The sequence below is a fragment of the Drosophila melanogaster genome, chromosome 3R, assembly GCF_000001215.4.
Source record: "Drosophila melanogaster chromosome 3R".
Taxonomy (NCBI): domain Eukaryota; kingdom Metazoa; phylum Arthropoda; class Insecta; order Diptera; family Drosophilidae; genus Drosophila; species Drosophila melanogaster.
In genome coordinates, this window is record NT_033777.3 from 17,851,313 (window position 1) to 17,869,625 (window position 18,313).

General features: G+C 44.0%; 1 protein-coding gene across 5 annotated transcripts in view; it reads left to right on the forward strand.

The window, feature by feature from the left end:
- tinc (tincar) overlaps positions 1–18,313 on the forward strand; it is a 60,967-nt gene that overhangs the window by 39,772 nt on the left and 2,882 nt on the right. For 4 of the 5 annotated variants that reach the window (NM_176509.4, NM_176511.3, NM_001275757.1 and 1 more), the window contains 6 exons: positions 674–1,371; positions 1,703–1,818; positions 6,475–6,709; positions 13,058–14,884; positions 15,570–16,038; positions 17,174–17,912. In NM_176509.4, coding sequence (NP_788686.1) covers positions 1,062–1,371; positions 1,703–1,818; positions 6,475–6,709; positions 13,058–14,884; positions 15,570–16,038; positions 17,174–17,912 — 3,696 coding nt within the window. In that variant the 5' untranslated portion in view covers positions 674–1,061. The remainder of the gene's footprint in view (positions 1–673; positions 1,372–1,702; positions 1,819–6,474; positions 6,710–13,057; positions 14,885–15,569; positions 16,039–17,173; positions 17,913–18,313) is intronic. The other variant, NM_169780.5, reaches the window with a different exon arrangement.

The following is an 18,313-nucleotide window of genomic DNA, read 5'->3' on the forward strand; positions in this document are numbered from 1 at the left end:
CCCCCAGCGGATTGATTTATAGTTTATCCACCTCTTCATTCCCCCTTTTTGGGAGTTGTAATCTTATTTAAATTGTTGCCAATTTGGGCGCGTCAATTTGGCCATGTGTCGTGTAGCAACAGCAACACCATCCTCGTAGGTGACTAATTAAAATACGACTCGGATTTGCGCACGACAATTAATTATTTATGGTTTAAGTGGGGTTTAAAAATGTCATGAATATTTAAAGAGCCCCGCTGATTGATAATTGCTTGCCTAATTACATAATCGAATGGTTGATTAAAAAGGTATAATTACAATAAAACGACAGGTGGCGGATGTTCGGGAATTATTTTGATGATTTGACTATTTGATTAAACTCACACCCTACAGAAATGAAAATAAATTTTAGGTTATATAGTTTTCTAGTTGTATATTATAAAAGATCCGTTTAATACAACATTTAGAAGGCAGCAAGTTTTTATTTACTATTATCACTCTACAAGTAAAAAATTGTTCATAAAAATCAGTTAGGCGTAACGGATATCAGATAGTTAATAGATATTGTACATAAATGCACTACTAAATTACATAAACATTATATTTTCTAAGTTACTTATTTTAGCTAAAAATATATTGTATTTTCTATCGCCACAACGAAAATTCACATTTATTTTCCTCCCTGTCATTGCAGTCACAGCAAATCAGTGTCAATCAAAGTGTGGGAAATCGACACGAATTTCCACAAATATGCGCCGGCAAATAGAAACGTCGGACGTTATAATGAGCCATATCAGCGGACAAATATTACCCACTGGAATGGGAAATGGGAAAAACAATGAGCAGCCTCATCATCACGATCATCATCATCATCAGCAGCAGCAGCAACAGCAGCAGCACTTGAGTAAATAGAAAATCAGTGTTCAGAATCAATACAAAATCAATATAAATAGTGCGGGGCGATAGACAGAAATTGATTGTCAACATTATTCGCTGTCGTGCTGAGCAATAAAAACCCGACTAGCAACGACAAAAGCCATCGGAGCCTCGAAAGCTAAACAAAGCTCAGTCTACCAACGAGGATGGGTGGCAAGCACCAGGGATCGGGAGCAGGAGCCTCCTCCGGAGGCGGCAGCCTCAACTCCAGCCTCTGCAATTCCGTAATGACGAACGCCACAACGGCGAGCAGCAGCCTCACGCAACAGCAGCAGCAGCTCCAGGCCAAGTACATCAAATCGAAGCGCCACCAGAGCCGCTACACCAGCCTCCAGCACTCCGGCCACGATTCCGGCAGCTATCTGCATCTGAACTCGCTATGGTCGATCTGGTACGGAGTGATGCTCACCCTGTTCCAGGGATACTTGGCCATGCACGGAGCGTACAGGTTCTTGGGTAAGTTTTAAGTTCTGTTTCACCGCAAGCTGAAAGGCGATAGATAGATGGCTTAAGAATTTCTAAACATTTTTAATTTATTTCTCATTCTGTTTGACTAAACAATCTCACTTGAAAATGCTGAATCATGTTTATTTCAAAATGTACTTTAAATATTTATAAAGTACTAGATATGTATGTGGTTGCATCCAAATGTCAAAATTCCAACATAGCTACGGTGTTTCCTAAATATTTTCAAGAAATCATTTCCTTTGTGTTTGCTTGTCATTTTCTGCTATCAGCAAAAGAAAAACTTATTTAAAGATACTATAATATATATTTACCTCTGCAGGATGCTCTTTGATACCCTGGAAAATCGAGCCTGTGGCCGAACTCAATCTGCAGATTGTCCTTTCTGGAGTGGTGTTCATCCTGCTGCCGGTCTTTTTTACCTCTGCCGTATTTAAGGTGAGTGGTTGGCTTATGAGGAGGTGGTGCGCTTTTAACCGGGATCATGCTCCTGCGATAATTAACTGTGTATGGCAGTGTTCTCTTACTGCCAGTCTGTGTACTCGGTTGTACTCAATAATTAAATTTTTTTGTTGTCTCTGCCGCTGCAGTGGATCCATTTGCCAGTATGCCGCGGCTCTTTGGGTTTTTGTGAATTATTTTTAGTGGCATTATTCACGTTATTAAATTTATTTGCAAACAAAAACAGCAGCGGCAGCATCGGCAGACCAGGAGAAGCATACGTTGTGGCTCCTTTTCACTGGATCCGCAAAATGGCTGACAACACAGGACGATCTCACACACACATTCCAAACAAACATTCCATTGGTGTGTCTGTGTGTCCTCTGTGTGCGAGCCCCCCTTTCACCCCTTTCCCAGTGTCTGTGCTTTTATCAGCATAATAAATGCAATTATGGTTTTCCCTTTCTATTTCCCTTTGGCCAAGCTGCACATATAGTTCCCATAGTTTAGTTAGTGTTTTATTTATCTCATATTTATTAAGTGTGCGGGCAGACGATGATGGCACAAGCTCGATAGGAAAATACAATCACCGACAAACGGCATTTACTCTACCACCGTTTACTCCTTTTGCTTCGTGTTTCCGATAAAAGCCACTTAAAATGAAAGACAGAAATGGTGGGAGACATGGGGTGGTAAAGAAAGTGGTGTCTGCACTGGAAAAGTAATTTTTCTTTAGCGAAACAATACTTTTTTACTCTAGAAATCAAACAAAGTACCACTATTTTTCTTGTTTGCAAACTTGTGTCGACTTCAACTAAATTTCCTGAAGGAAATACTCTTTTTAAACTGAAACTAATGGGAATTATTGCATATAATAGTATTATATTAGTTAGTTATTTGAGTAGCATTTTCCATTTTTTCTTGATTCCTGCCACTTTTCGCTTCGTGTGGCGTTGGAGCTCCTGTCATTCCAGGTCCCCGTCCTCATATATGTACCCCTTTCACCCACTCAAACTGAAAGTTTTCACAAATAATTGGCTTGTTTTTAAAACAAGCGAAATGGAAGGAAGCTGCCGGCATATGGAGTGGGAAATTGAGGGTGGAGTGGACTGATGTCCATAGTTCGCCACAGACTGTCCATTGGTTGTGACAGCAGACTGACCGTAGATCCTATCACAGGAAGTCGGCCAGCTGCATGTGGCGTCACTTGCTCTCCACTATGCATCATCCCCTTTCAGTCCCCAAATACATAATGCCATTAAGTATGAAACTTACAGCCCAGAAGGGTTGGATCCTTCTGGAGCAGGAGCATCAGTTTGGTACCGGAAATACTGTTGGTTAACTAGGCTTGTGTTGGCCATTCTGCCTTACAGTCATTTTAAAAAATATATTAAGATATTTTCTTTAGAAACCCCTTTAAATTCTGAATAAAATTATAAATTTTCAAATTCTGTTTCCGTCTAATACTTAAAAAAAAAAGCAAAATTGCTATGTGACTCTAAATATTTATTTATTTAAATTGACAAAGAAAGAAAATCCGGTTCAAAGCTTTTCAATTTCCCATTGATTTCGGTATTAATATTCATGGTGCCGTCACGAAAATCACTGTGTGGGACTTTCCCCGCCATAAAAGAGTATACAAATTGTATGCAAATATTCCTTTTCACCGCTGGCCAGACAGCCACAAAAGCGGCAGAACAGCATCGACAACAAAAACACAACCAACATCATCAGAAGCCGCCAAAAAATGCAGCCGGGCAAAAGCTGCCTATCAGTCAGCGACCAGACAGAGGGCGATGAAAACCAAGGAAAATGGATGGAAAGTGGGTGGAAAATGGATGAAGGGTGGGGTGGAGGTAGAGGTGCAACACACCGAAAAACCAAAAACCGCCAACGAGCTGAATGACAAAGGCAGGGAAAAACACAGACAGCCGTGGGGAAAGGGCTTCATCACACGTCGCCGAACGAACGTTTAATAAAAGGCAACAACAAACGACAACGAACAGAAATTGGTTGCAAACTAAAATCCCAACATTGACCATTGAGGCGTGGCTATCAGGACACTGGCAGGAACCAGGACTCGGAGTCCCGAAATCAGGACGGGCGACAGGAACAGGGCCAGAAGTTCATAGTTTTGCTTAGTTTTTTGTTTTTTTTTGTTTTTGCCATCTGACCAACAAAACAACAGACCCACAGACCAGTCACAATTACGTTCAACTCCTACGGGTACGAGTATGTGTCGAGCGATAAGACTTGAGGCAATTGGAAAGTGGGTAAAGCGGTGGAAAGCCGGGCAAATTGGTTGAAGCGCGGGGCAAAGGAGCAGGAGCTGCTGGCAAACTGTCACGGCCATAACAACGAGATGCGAAAACTTTGCGACTTTCATATTTGCACAGCATTCGAAATTAAACGAATGAATAAAACCACTGGGTGGCGGAATTGACGGAATAGACCGCACACCGTATGTGGCAAGTGCCCCTAACGAAATGGCTGATCAAAGTGGATGGGGAGATTTCAATGCCGGAAAAACTAAGCATATACTCAGTTTATGGCACATGTTTATGAGAATCGTTAAAGTGATCCTAAAAAGTTGGCTAAAATTAAAACTAAAGTTATACATCTGTTGATGATGTATGAACTATTCAATTCAGATATTATAAAACCAGTTTCCCTCTGCACCTGGATTTCTAATTAATCCCCGCCACGACACTTAAAGCATATTTACGCTTTTCCCACATCTAAGACGTTAATGAACGAGTAATGAGTAATCGCAGTGACACGATTTAGAGATGATTTGCCTGCGGGGTAGGAGTCGCAAAATGTTGGCACATTTAAATGTATTATGCGCCTGGCACTCGGCAATTCCCGCAAGCCCGCCAGCACTTGGAATGCACTTCGCTTTTTGCAAATTGCAATCATTGTTGCTCCTCCTCGGAAGCAAACCAAACCAAACCAGACCAAACTGACGAGACAAAACCAACGAAACCGGAGCGCAGAAAAACAAAGCGAACGAGTCGGTTTCCATTTGCTGTTCGAGGTGCTTTTGGCTCAGATCCTGATTCAGATCCAGCTCCTTCATCATTCTGATGTCTGCTTGTTTTTAATTTAAAAGCCCGAACGTTCGCCTTTATTTTTTATGTACATATACACGTGATTTTAATGCTCGTTTTTTTTTTTTGTTTTTGTGGCTCGTGGAAATAAATGTAGAGGGAGCGTGGGAATATATACTTTATGTGTGGAAAAATAATAGATGCATATATATTGCATGGTTGCGCGTATATAAATATTTCATTTCGCCATTTGTCACGTGCAACGTTTCCTTTATTTGTTGCTCTTGTTTATGCGCCAACGCGTCGTATGCGCAATGCCTTGGTTTGCCTCACTCTGTCGCTGAAATCGCGAAGTGTTCGCATTTTGAGCGCATAAAAAATGCATTAAAAACCCAAACACAAAAGCACTTTTTGTGCGCATTTTTGTTTCTGCTCTACACATGTTCAGTTTGTAGTAGTTTTTTTATTTTTATTAGTGAATAGATTTTTTAATAATGGCCCGGGCCCCAGGGATGTGTACACCAAATTGTCGGACATGCAGTTGGACTGGTGTGCGGTCAACCAAGGATGTCGTCCCTTTTGGCCAGTCGCCTGTTGCAGGCAATTATGAAATGCGAAATGCCATTCCATTTGATAAATTCACTGTTGAGTAATTTATTCGGTGAATATGGTAGGTGCCACTCGCTTTGAGAAAATTTGATATCCCATATCGAATAATTTGCATAAATTAGGTTGACTGTGTAAGTTTAGACAGCCGGACATTCAATTCAAATCATATACATATCGCATTACTTTCATGAAATTAGTAATATGGCTTTAATCCAAATACTAATTGATTGTCGGTCTAAGTGTGTTTATTATTTGTTATGAATCACGGCAATGAAAAAGCGACAGTGTAAAATATCAGTGGATTTATTAATAAGTCCGTGACAAGAAATAAATCACATTGACCATATATTAATACTGTTTCCCTATTTTTTACCCTTTGCCTATTGATTTCAATTTTTCAACGCACCAAAGTATACATGTGCGCCAAATAATAAATATTTTCTTGGTCAACTGAATCTCTCTTTCAATAAATGGAAAAATTACTACTTTTTTTTAAGTACAATCAATGCATAAAAGCTTGTTAGCCCGCTTAAAATTGTTTTATTGGTGTAATAATACAGAATTCTTGTATTCATATTTATAAAGTACCATAGAATTTCGAATTTAAGCTTTGCTTTCTGTATTTTTAACTTATATCTTTCGGTACGCCGAATGCGCTTTTTGCTAGCATTTGTGTTTTACTAAATAACTCCAGCGCAAATAAGAGAAATTGAAATTGCATATGCATGCACATTTCGCAGAAAGTGGAGTGAGTCTAGTGAAATTTTCAATTTCCGCCCAAGAGGGAAAAGCGAAAGCGAGGTTGAATCAATAAGCATTCATTGCCAAGTCCTTGGCTCTGCTTAGTTAAATCCACCCAACTGGCAGATCGTTTGCATATGTTAACTATATACTCCATTTCGCCTATTCCAGTCCAATGAGCTTGTCGAAAACCAAATTATTTGTAGTGCATTTCATTTTAATAATTTGGCATTTTGTGTGGACTACTCGACAGGTCGGCAACTTGGCAAACGACGGAATTAAATTGGCCACAGGTGCCAGGGAGCGGCGCTGTACCTTATCGCCGCACGATGGCCTGGAGGAGGAATCACGTGGCGGCACCCTTCGAGCCCTTTGGACACACGGCGGACCCACGGCGGCCTTCGTTCACATCGTGATTGCACTCTGCCTGCTGCTGCCGCGTTTGCTGCTCGAGGCTCGCATCATTGAGAACGGATTGCTGCCAAAAGGTGAGTTTAATTAACCAACAGGATTCGCGTTGAATGGGCGAAATCAGAAACGGATGGCGCTCATAAGTAGGCAACAGATCAGCGGGGCAATATGGGGCTGCCGGAAGTGTACGCCATGTTGCTTTATTTGCAGCTGCGCATTTCCGGTGCACGTCTTCCTCTGAGTCAAATATTAAATTTCATTTTTGTCTGTATGAATATGATTATCGAACTTGGTTTGTTTTTCGAAATCGATCCACGCTTTACACTTTCATCCAAATTATCTTTACCGAAATTTCGGTTTCATTTCACAAATCAACAGTTCGGCACTTTTAAGCTTAATCTAACTACTTGAAACAATCTTTGTATAGCTAATAATACTAATTATCTTGTTGCCATCTGTATACATTCTCTTCAATGGCAAAACCCATAGAGTAGTAAAACTTTCGATCCCCTTAGAGCTACTTTTGTAGCTACTTTTTTATCGCATGTCTATTATGCACTTCCCGCGGAAAAGGATATTCTGGGGGGGGGGGGGGGGCAATGGGGCAGGAGAATAACCCATGCACAATGTTGCCGAGCACGAATCGCATTTATCCCCGCTTTCATTGTTGTCAAGCATACGCCACGTTGTACATTGTCATATTGATGGTGCGATGACACTGGTGCTGTCGCTGATGACAACTATTAAAATGAACATGAGTGGAGGCAGTTTTTCATGGCAAGAGGATGGGAATATGGGTGGGCCTTTTATCAATCATAATTTTCATTGTCGATGCAATCAATTTACAATTGCGTTTGCCATTCCGTGTTTTAATTCAATTTATTGTCCTTAAAACGAACTGAAATTGGCTGTAATTTCCATTGTTCTCGGGGGAAAATCGCGGAGCAGGGTAAATGAGCAGGCCAATTTAAATTCGCTGGCATATGTGTGGGCCAGGACGAAACTGTTTAACCAAGAAGTTTAGGATGCTCTGAAGGACGCTTAACAAAGTGAACTTAGGGGAATATCCGGAGGAAGCTAAACAAAAAATTCCGAGGAGCTGCTGGAGCAGCAGCTTCAAAGGCAATCGCTGGGGAAATCTGCTGGCCAAACATATACAGCCCGACCGCTCGGCAAACAAAAACACAAACGAACGAGCGAGCACACAGGCTAACAACCGCAGGAGCAAACACCACTCACACACACAAACACACAGACAAGCGGAGAAGGGCGGGGGGAACAGGTTGACAGGGTTGGCAGGGGAGGACGTTATTATGGCCTGCAATAAGCCATGTTAATAACAAGGCAGCAGCAATGGCGACGGCATCGCTGCTGAAACGAGTCAGGCGACCCAAAACTGTGCAAATGTTGGCCAACTGTGAGCAGGACACCAGTCGAATGAGTCGAGTCCGTTGCATCGACGGGCTCTGTTTGCATACCACATCCTGGGAGCTCCACGTGTGCTGGCGTCTCTGTGTACCGTTGGATCGACAAGTCTCACATGATGCCGCCGCCTTCCTGGCAGCCCAGTAAACTTTTTCCACAGTTAATGACAAGCTGGCATAAAAAATGACGGTGCAATTACATTCAGCTGGACAAGGAAGGTGACAAGAAACACTTGTTATTTCACGAGATATTTATATACAGCAACTGAAACATATCTTAAAGTTACTTGTAAATTATTATTTCTTAAGTTACATTTAGTTAGCCAGAGATAAGGGCCTTTTTCTCACCGACAACTAAAGAAGTTCTTAGTATCTTTGCTTGAACTTTCTTATGATAACAATGTGCATTTTAAAATCCAAAAATATCTTTATGAACTTCCATTACATTTTAGCTGCTTAATATTAAAAGGTTTGTTCAGCATTTAAAGTTTCTAAGCCGCTTGCCAAGGTACACATACCATTTTCCATCAAAAACTTTCGCTAAATGGCCGACGAATGGCAGCTGGGATTGAAAAAAAGGAAAAAATCGCGTTGGGCGAAACAATGATGAAAGGCAACAGCTGTAGCTGCACCATCGGCAGGCAAATCAAAATTTACTACATTTAAAGTGGATAGCCGAGCCGGAGTCCAAGTCCCTGGCCAGCAGTTGGTCGAGAGTGGTTGGCCGGTTTATTGAACCAGTGGGAAATGGAGTACAGAACAGAAGTGAATCACTGGACAGGCAGGCAGGCAGGCAGGCAGGCAGGCAGGACGAAAAGACAATGGCATCGACCATCGGTCCATCGTTGCCACGCGGACTAAATTAAAAATGTGGCACCGACAGCGGGGCATTGGATTGGATTGGCATCATAAAAACCATGACGAGATGAGTTTAAATCCTCGCTGACTGACTAACTGAGTGACTTGGATGCTGGATCGCCTCCCGCGCCATTCCAGTGTGATTTTTCAATTAATTTCGTTGTCGTTTTTGTTGTTTGTGATGCTCCTGTTTGAGTTTTTTTTTTATACGCTGTTTTTGCTGGTTCAGTGCCACAAAGTCGATCTCTTGTCGCTGACAGACATTCTATCGGCGGTCGATGTGCAATCCATGCTGGGTGGGAAATTGTTTTTCCACCCACACCCGGCTCCTAAATTAGAAAATCATCGGCGCAAATAAAATGTGCAGTCAAAGCTAAAGTTGCACTTGGCCAATGGGGGTGGTGGTGGTGCAAATGGAGTTTATGGATGGAATGGCCCGGGGTCAAGGGGCCAGCTGGTCAAGCTAAGTGCAATGCCTTGTCTCGCGACTCCGTTTTCGCCATTTTCACGCTCGACTGACTGGCTGGCTGGCTTTTCACCATTTTTCTTCCTTTTCTTCATAGTTTTTTGCTCCTCCTCTTTTCTTGCCCTTTTGTCCCTTGCAATTTGTCAACGCGTTTGACATTCTTAAAGACTTAAGCTGGCCAAGATTGGCCTGTCGGTTCGGTTGATGATGATGCGCTTATGCGAGTAAGTTGGGAATTATGATTTTTAGCCGGCAATTAGAGATTTTCTTCAATTTGATTGACGCTCCATGATTGGCTTATAGGTGAAGGGATCTGAAGTTTATATTAGCATAATATCGGGAGCACAGAAGGATGGTGCAATTAGGCGAGTCGAATCATAAAAAATGCTTTTAAAACTTTCGCCCAACTCGCATAAAAAGCTGCATGAAAGAAAGCCATCAAAAGGAGTGGCCACAAATGCATTTCATAAAATTCAGCGAGAAATTTAACGACTTTTGAGAAATTCCGCAAACGGAGTGTTTGTCTTGGAAGCCCTTAAATTATTCACTAATGAAGAACTTCTAAAACTAGGGTGGTAAAAATAAAATAATAAGAGGATAAAACTCAAAAAAATATGATAATTCGGTCATTAGATTCGTTTCTACTTTAAAAATTTTGTTATTCGGTTAAGGCTTCACTCTCAAAACAACCAAAAGATTTTTCCAAGATTTTAATATTTTCTTTTCTTCACTTACCCACTGACCCATCAAAGTGTCTCATTTACATCACAAAGTAAAAGACTTATTAAAATATTATAATAAAAAGTTCCCGACGGCCTGCAGCTGTTGTCGCCATCAGAAAAGAACACTGAAAAAAGTTAGGTGCTTGTGGAAAGGGAGACGGAAAGGAAGTGGCCGCAATTCGTTAATTAATTTCATTAATAGATGACACAAAAATCACTACGACAAACAATTTTATGGCGTAATCACTTATACGCCATCCTGCACTCATAAATAATTAATGCAGACATTTCTGGTGAAAAACAAATGAAAATTCTGATGAGAACAGTCGGTGGTAGGCGGGAAAAGCGGATGGAAAGCGGATGGAAAGCAGTAGGGCCTAGTCCAGTGCCATATTGAGCGCATAAAAGGCTGCTAAACAGCGTGGCTCAGATTACCAGGCGATTCCTGAATGGGTGGGTGAGTGTGGATGGAGTGTGGATGGAGAACCAAGTGGCAGTGGATGCCCTGCTCGACGGGAGCTTTGCAAGTGGCTCAAGACATTGGCCCCGGACTGTCCATTGGGTGTGAGTTCTAGGCACAACAGCGGAAGAAAATATATAAATTTTTTTTGAAACTATATATAGATAAGTAGAAAAAAGAGTATCAATATAGTGTAATTTTTATAAAATATGTTTTATATTGATTATTGTGAATCAAAGATTATGGTTGGCAGTGTAACTAATTTTCTAGCCACCACTGTACATGGGCTTAGCTTCTTGCAGCAGAGAACTTATCATTATTCATGCTAAAGACTTAACGAGCGCGAGCTTGAGCTGCAGGTGGGGGATACTGTGGAGGGGAGGGTGGTGGTGCTGGGGACTCGGGTATAATGTGGGGCCCGTCTTATCGCAACTATTACCGCAGCTGGAAATCGCCGCCGCCTTCGCCTCCGGTCGGCGTGGCCGGAGTTGGATTTGCGCATTTTCATTACTCTTATCCCCAGAGCTGTGGCATCTACGGCATCACCGTCCTTTCGGCCGCTCGTTTTCGTTCTTTTCTCGTTGGTGTTATTGTCATTGGCATAATCAAGAGGGAGGATGGGTGGTGGTTGGGTTGGGTGGCTACCATGCCATGTGGTGGTGGGGAGCTCCGGGTTAATCTTCAGATTTTCGATGTTGTCGGTTTTACGAGCCACTTGCCGCTTCGCCAGCATCGTCTTTGGCCATTGCAAGAACGACATATTATTATGGCAGCCATTGTTGTAATTCCACATCGGTTCGTGTTTCTTGGCTTTCGCCCATCCTTCGCTTCGTCCTTCGTCCTTCTCCTTCGTTTCGGGCCATTGTCTTTAATATTTGCTCGGCAATTCCCATTTTTAGTGGCTTTCTTTTATTTCCCACCGCCCGCTGGGTAAACGTCCTTAAAGCAATTCCACTAATAAATTATTTTATGAAAGTGTTAACTTGGCAAATTTTCATTTCTTTCCTGGGCGCTCCATTATTAACAGGGCCGTTCTATCGGTGCTATGTATGTATATGCCATGAGCGACATCATAAAGTAAACTAATTAGAAAGCTTTCTGGGTTCTTTGCAGAGCTCAGCTGCGTCTTAACTGGGCTAAGGCAAACAAATTCGTGACTCCGAGGCGGATTTAATTGGGATTAGGGGCTGTAGTGGTGAGAAAGTATTGAGATTGTGGCCAAAAAATAGGTTGGCTTACACTCCTTTGGGGCAAAAAAGTTACCTGTTTTGACCCCAAAAGAATTGCGCTGTCAATAGAAGTGTCTGGATTATTTATTGATAAATTGGCTTTCAAGAAACTGGGTAATTATTTACATATAGCCACGCTTTTTAGCAGTAAACTTTTAAATGAATTACATTCTTAATTGTAAAACATATAATTGATTGCTAAACTTGTCTAATTATCAAAGTTTTGAAAACAAAGTTTCCGCCAAAAAACACCGCTTATTAATTAAAGAACAAATGTGTGACTCGAGAGTTTAAAGCATCAGATGGCTTATATCCTTTAAAGTTTATTGAAGAGAACCCAAAACGGAGAGCTTAGTTTAGTGCTTATCTGCTCGCCTGATTGGTTTTCGGACTCCACTGGACCACTTCTGAACTGCTGTGGAACAAAGGAGTGGCATGCTAGCCCCTGTGAAAAGTCCCCATTTCTCGGCTTGCTCCAATAAATCGCATTACCAGGGTCTGACCGTAATAAACATGAATATTAAGCTCCGCCGCTGAGCAGGAGTGCAGGAGCCACTGCAAAGTAGTTATCAGTTCGAAAGTTGGGGAAGTTTGTATGATAGCTTAAGGAGATCGGGTTGAAATGGTATGGGCTCCGGAGGTTCATATATGTACAAATGTTTCCACTGTGCGCCTAATTAGACCTCCGAAACTGACCGGCCATGTTGCCTAATGGTGGAATTGTGTGCATTGTTTTTCCATTTGGTTCTGAATCGAACGGAAATGGGATCGACCGGAAAAATTGTTTTCTTTTTTCCTCTTTTGGCTTTCAAACAGAGCGAATACAGCGCAGATTTCCCATTGTCTGGAGATTCCAGCTCTCGTCGTCATTGATTTGACTTGATTGGTATTCATTGAGATTCAAGCAGAGAAGTGTAGCCCATTGTCTTGCGTCTAATAATCAACGGGGCGTGGATTATAGAAGTCCTGCAAGTATCGATGCCTCATTTAATTAACGATTGCCACACGGCTGAAGGGTGAATTCGAGTGGAAGACAGGAAAGCATCCTGCTTATTACACGAGCTCATGTTTATGCAAGATGTGTGTGTGTGCTCTCGTCCTTAACAGGTGCTTACCATGTAATCCTGCGTGATGTATACGAATTAGATGCGAAAGCAAGTTGCCTTCCTTACCGAGTTCAAAGCAATTAATTCTATGTACTTGAGCAGCCATCAATCCACAAACCTTCACCCTTAAATCTTTCTCTTTCGCTCTCTACCATTCCAGAGCAAATTTGGGCCACTGAATTGGACTTTGTTGTGATCAATCGACGCAATTTGATGGCCATGTCGGTGGTGGGAGCCACACCCTTTCCCAGGCACCATCAGCCATCGAACCAGCAGCAGTCCCACCACCAGCATGGCAGACTAAACTTGACCGCAAACAGCTTGGAACAGGACGAGGAGGACTACTTCAACGATACCATGTTCACGGCAATCCGTGGAGTGCCAGCCGGGGGCAATAACAATTTGTTCGACCTGCGACCCGATAGGATGGCTAACGGCAGGAAGGCGGCCAAGACGACGGCGACGACCAGGACAACAACCACCGCCAACAAACTGGATGCGGGCAAGGGGCAATACTTTGAAGTGCCCGATTTAATTAATCAAGATATCGACGAGGAGGAGCGCCAAGAACTGGAGGAGGCGATTCGGGGCGAGGAAGATGATGGAGATGAAGGTGTGGGTGTCGGCGAAGAGGGAACCGTCATCATGCCAGATTTCGATGAGTTGGCGCCAAGAACCGCAGTTGGAACGTCAACCACAACGGCTAAGGCGTCCTCTGATGCCGACAAGTTAAATGTGGAAAATTGGCAACAGCTGGGAACTCTGGGCAAAGCGGACGCATCGAGCAGCTCCAGTAGCACAACATCTACCACAACAACAACTACGACATCGACAACAACCACTGCAGCCACAACAACTAGTACAAGGGGCACCAGCACCACCACAACCACCACCACTATTAAACCCATGGAGATAACAACCAGCAGACAATCAGCACATCACCATCATGGAAAGTCCCGCAAACACCACAAACATCACAATAAACAGCGTCAACAGCAGCCACCGCGTCGCCATCATGTGGCCTCCCACGAGCAGGCGATCCTCGAGAGCTTCCCAGAGGAGGAGACCACCACCCGCGACAGCAGCATCCATCGGGTAAGGCCCGAAGTCCTGCCGGAGCTACCGATTCCCTCGACGCCCGTCTCAGCCTCCAACTCCAAGATCATTGCCATCAAAGCGAAGAACCAAAAGCGCAGGATATCCAAACGGGCTGCCGGAGTTGAAATCGAGCCGGAATATCTGCTTGGCGATGCCAATATAAATTCCAGTGAATTCGTGGCCAAATCGAATGAGGAGGAGCCAGAGGAGAGCGAGGACTTCGAACTGGAGGATGGTGATTTTCAGGCAGTGCCCGCCTTGACTCCTGCACCTCCTGCTGAACCAAACGGCCCGAAGTCAGGGCAGGATTACGTCCGACTGGATGGCTTTGCCGGAATGCTGCAGCTCTTCTTTGGCATTGATAAACCCATCGATGTGGCAATTTTCTCCCAGCCACCCAGTGCCGAGTTTGTGAACCTACTTTGCGCCCTGTTGGTTTGGTCCGTTCGGTATCCGGCCGTTTTCTGGAATACCTCAAAGGCCTTTGCCTGCGTTTTCAGCCTCCAGATGGTGGTGGCCGCCCTGGACATCATACTTGGTTATGTGGGCATCTCGAATCTGTACAAGCTACAGATCTACGCCGAGGCGATGCCGGTTCATCAGCCGGGACTCATCCTGAATGCAGTGGTCACTTTGGCTTTGTATCTTTTGTCCACCGCTTTGGTGTTGGCCTCTTCGATGGTCATGTACTTGTACGGACACGGACGTCTGGCCACCCGGATGCGGGATCGCTCCATTATCACGTTGAAGACTCACCAAACCTGGATTTACTTCGCCCACTGCGCCTCCTTGTGCTTCGTCCTCGCCTTGGCGGTGGTGAAGGCTCCGCTACTCAACGATCTCAGTGCCACCTACAAGAACAACCTGCACTGCCCCACCTTCCTAGCAGGTGAGTAAAAAACAGATAAGGGGTTACTTAAAATAGCGGACTACTTGAAAATGAGTAAGCAATGCGTCGTAAAAGTTTTTTCCCTCTATTAGAATAGCTCATTGAAATACTCGGTATCTATTGGTATAAATTACCAATAAATCTTTTATTGGAAGTTAATCATTCTCTTGAGTACGAAACGCATTAAAACACTGTCGATTTGGCTGTCCGGTTAAGTGTATATCAAGAATTGAACATTCAAATGTAGAACAAGACATTTCCATTTCTCAACCCCGTTAAAAGCGATAATTTCAGATAATGATATTTCAGATAAAGTGGTAGAGAGCAAATCGCTGCAATGTCCGATTCCCCAATCGATTGAGTATGTTAGATTTGCATAATTAGATGACCGGTAATCGGGTGCCGGGGACGCCTTGAACTCGGTCTTAGGTATGTTTTGTGGTCTAAGCCAATTAGCGGCCTTGTTTTGTCTCTGGCTCTGCCGTTGGGTGAGCGGTAATCGGGGGCTAGATAACCCGATGAGACAAAGGAGCCGTATTAAGTGTCACTTGGGGCGAGACAATCGAACTGCAGACTCAGTCCAATTAAGCTGTCATACGGCCGATTGCCGCCTTAACCGTATTACGCTTTTACCTGTGCAGCGTCACCATCTCACCTTTCCCCCTTTCACCTTTCGATATTGCAGCTCTTGTCGGTGTGACACACCTGCTGCTATGGATTGTCATCTGGCTCTGCCTGACCATCAAGCGGCGCTGGCACTTTAAGCTGCCTCCATTGGACAGCACTTACGGTGGACTGCTGGGAAAGTCCAGTGCCCAGCCGCTCCTGATGTCCAGTGGCCAGCGTACGGGGAGCAACTCGAGCAGCAGTGGCTGCAACTCGACCAGCACCACGGTGAATGGTGGTGACTCCAAGCCGGACATGATGAGCACAGCCACCAGCACGGAACTGGGAATGGGAATGGGCATGGGCATAGGTGGGGGCATCAATGGGGGCATGGGCGGGACGGGCATGGGACTGGCCGCCCAGGAGGACATCTATTGGCCCAAGCTGACGCCCAGTTCGCCCAAGCTGAAGGTCACCTTCAACGAAGTTACGAGTACGTCTGATGATGTCCTACTAATTGGTGACCAAGAACAAACTGATGGCAAGCGGTAAAAAATCGTTTTTTAGCTACCAACAAACAAAACAACAAAAGCATTGCGGGTTTCCAAGCTCCGTACTTGTCCGTTCTCTTAACTCTAACCATAGCAACTAGTTTCATTTGATTTTTCTTCACACACACACACACTGCACCGCCAAAACAAAAAAAAAAAAAAAAGTAAACCCACCCAGCACTATTTTTCAGGAACTTCATGTGATTTTGTGTTTTCGTTCTTACCTAGACTGCTAATTCATTCATTTTGTACTTTATCGGTGTGTTTTCTCTGCACGTCCCATTTTCGGGAAGAGCCATTATTGAAAACTAATTGCCCAACACTAGTCATTAGTGCAGCGTTTTGCCACACCTAATTTACCCCACATTTACCAGCACTGTACTCTTCAGTTTCGATTCGTGCGTGCTTCTGACATTCGCCCATTTATACATATAATCACTTTTGTGTTTTCGTTTAGTTTAAGCTTTTGTTTGTCCACTAAAACGATTGTTCAATTAAACATAGCAAAACGATTTATCCATATATGTTCGTATATATCTATAGAGAGACATGTATGTATAGAGGATGAAGGATAATAATGAGAAACTATTTTGTTCCGCTTGTCGCCTGTTTTTTAAAAACGATTCTTATTTATTTTATTTTTCAATTGTTTGATTTACTAGAACTTAATTACTACTAACTCTAGCTAATTGAGTGTGGGCGAATTGCATTTCAATTAACAATTAACTATTACTAAAACAAAGCGTTCGCAGATTATATGTTGTTGTTGTCGATGTCGCCGTGTTGTTGTTGTTGTCCTTGGTAATTTGTTTAACTAACTGGAAAACCATTGAACTAACACAGACAGTGTTTGAACGAATTCAAGGGAAGATAATGCATTTTACAAATTGGTTTTTTATTATATGTAAGTGTGTTCTAGTGAGGAACACAATTTATTGTACATTTTTGTAGCTGACAATGGGAGAATACTTTAAAAAATTCTCTTGCACTCCTTAAGTCCTTTAAAATGATTCACTTCCTTGGGTTCGTTCTGATCCCTGAGGTGCCTGACAGACCTCGTGGCAACCAACACAAGGCGGCAATTTAATTTGATAGTATATCATCCACTGACCGGAATCCCATTCTCCTCCAGCCATACGAGCCGTGGAGCCTCGGTATGTTTTGCCAGTGCTACGGGGGAAGTTGACGACGGCGAGTACGCGACACTAAGGGCAGCCACCGCCGGCGCCGTCGTGGGCATCACCATGGGCAGCATGAAAAGGGGCCTCAGCAACACCTCGGTGGGGGTAAGTCTGCTCCACCTTTCCGAGTACGACGAACTTCCTCCGCCGCCGCCGGCCAACCTTCACCATCAGCAGCAGCAGCAGCAGCAACAGCAGCAGCGGCAGGCCCACTCCTTTGCCCATGGACATCCCCACGACTATGCGAATCTGAGCGGATTGGGTGGCATCAGTGACGACAACATCTCCGAGGAGGGCAAGCTGCTGGCCTGTGTGCGCGATGACAGTATCACCTACGCATCCACCAGTGATTTGGAGCCACCACAGCCATCGGCCCAGGCACCACCACCACCACCACCGCTGCCCATAAAGGGAGCACCCGTTCCTCAGCCACCAGCGGTAATGCCCCACTCTGCCGGCATCTACGGACGCGCTCCTCAAGCAATGCCCGAGATGATGCAGTTGTCGCCCGAGCACCACCACAATCCACTTCAGCACTCGCTGCAGCATCCACAGCACCATCCTCTTCAGCAGCAGCAGCAGAAGCAGCAGACACCACAGCATCCTCTCCAGCAGCAGGGCAATCCGCACCAGCATCTAGTCAGCCCCTTGGCTCCGGTCACGGTCGCAGTTCACACCAACGAAGCGCATGTAAGTGGAGGATGTGGGTATAAGTAAGGTTAAACTACAGGTAGATACCCTAATAAGATCAGGCTGATTGATAATATTAGTTAATGTTCTTATGTTGGGATGTATAGTTTACTGAATCAGCTTTTAATGGTGCCCCTCAGATGTTGCACTTAAGTGCCCCTGACAATGCAGCAAATTCCCAGACTTTTAGGCATACCCACAGCTAGTGTATTTACCCTTCAGCATAGTGCATAGTGGATATTTTTGTGCTCTTGTTTGGGTGATTTGCATGTGGGATTGCAGGGAGGCGATGCGTCGTCATGTAGGGGCGTGTAGCATGTCACGCCCCTGGAGCAGCAGCCTGAGATTTATGTTTGCTGTTATGAGACAGCATAAATCAGTGCCAGGGCCACAGACATGGG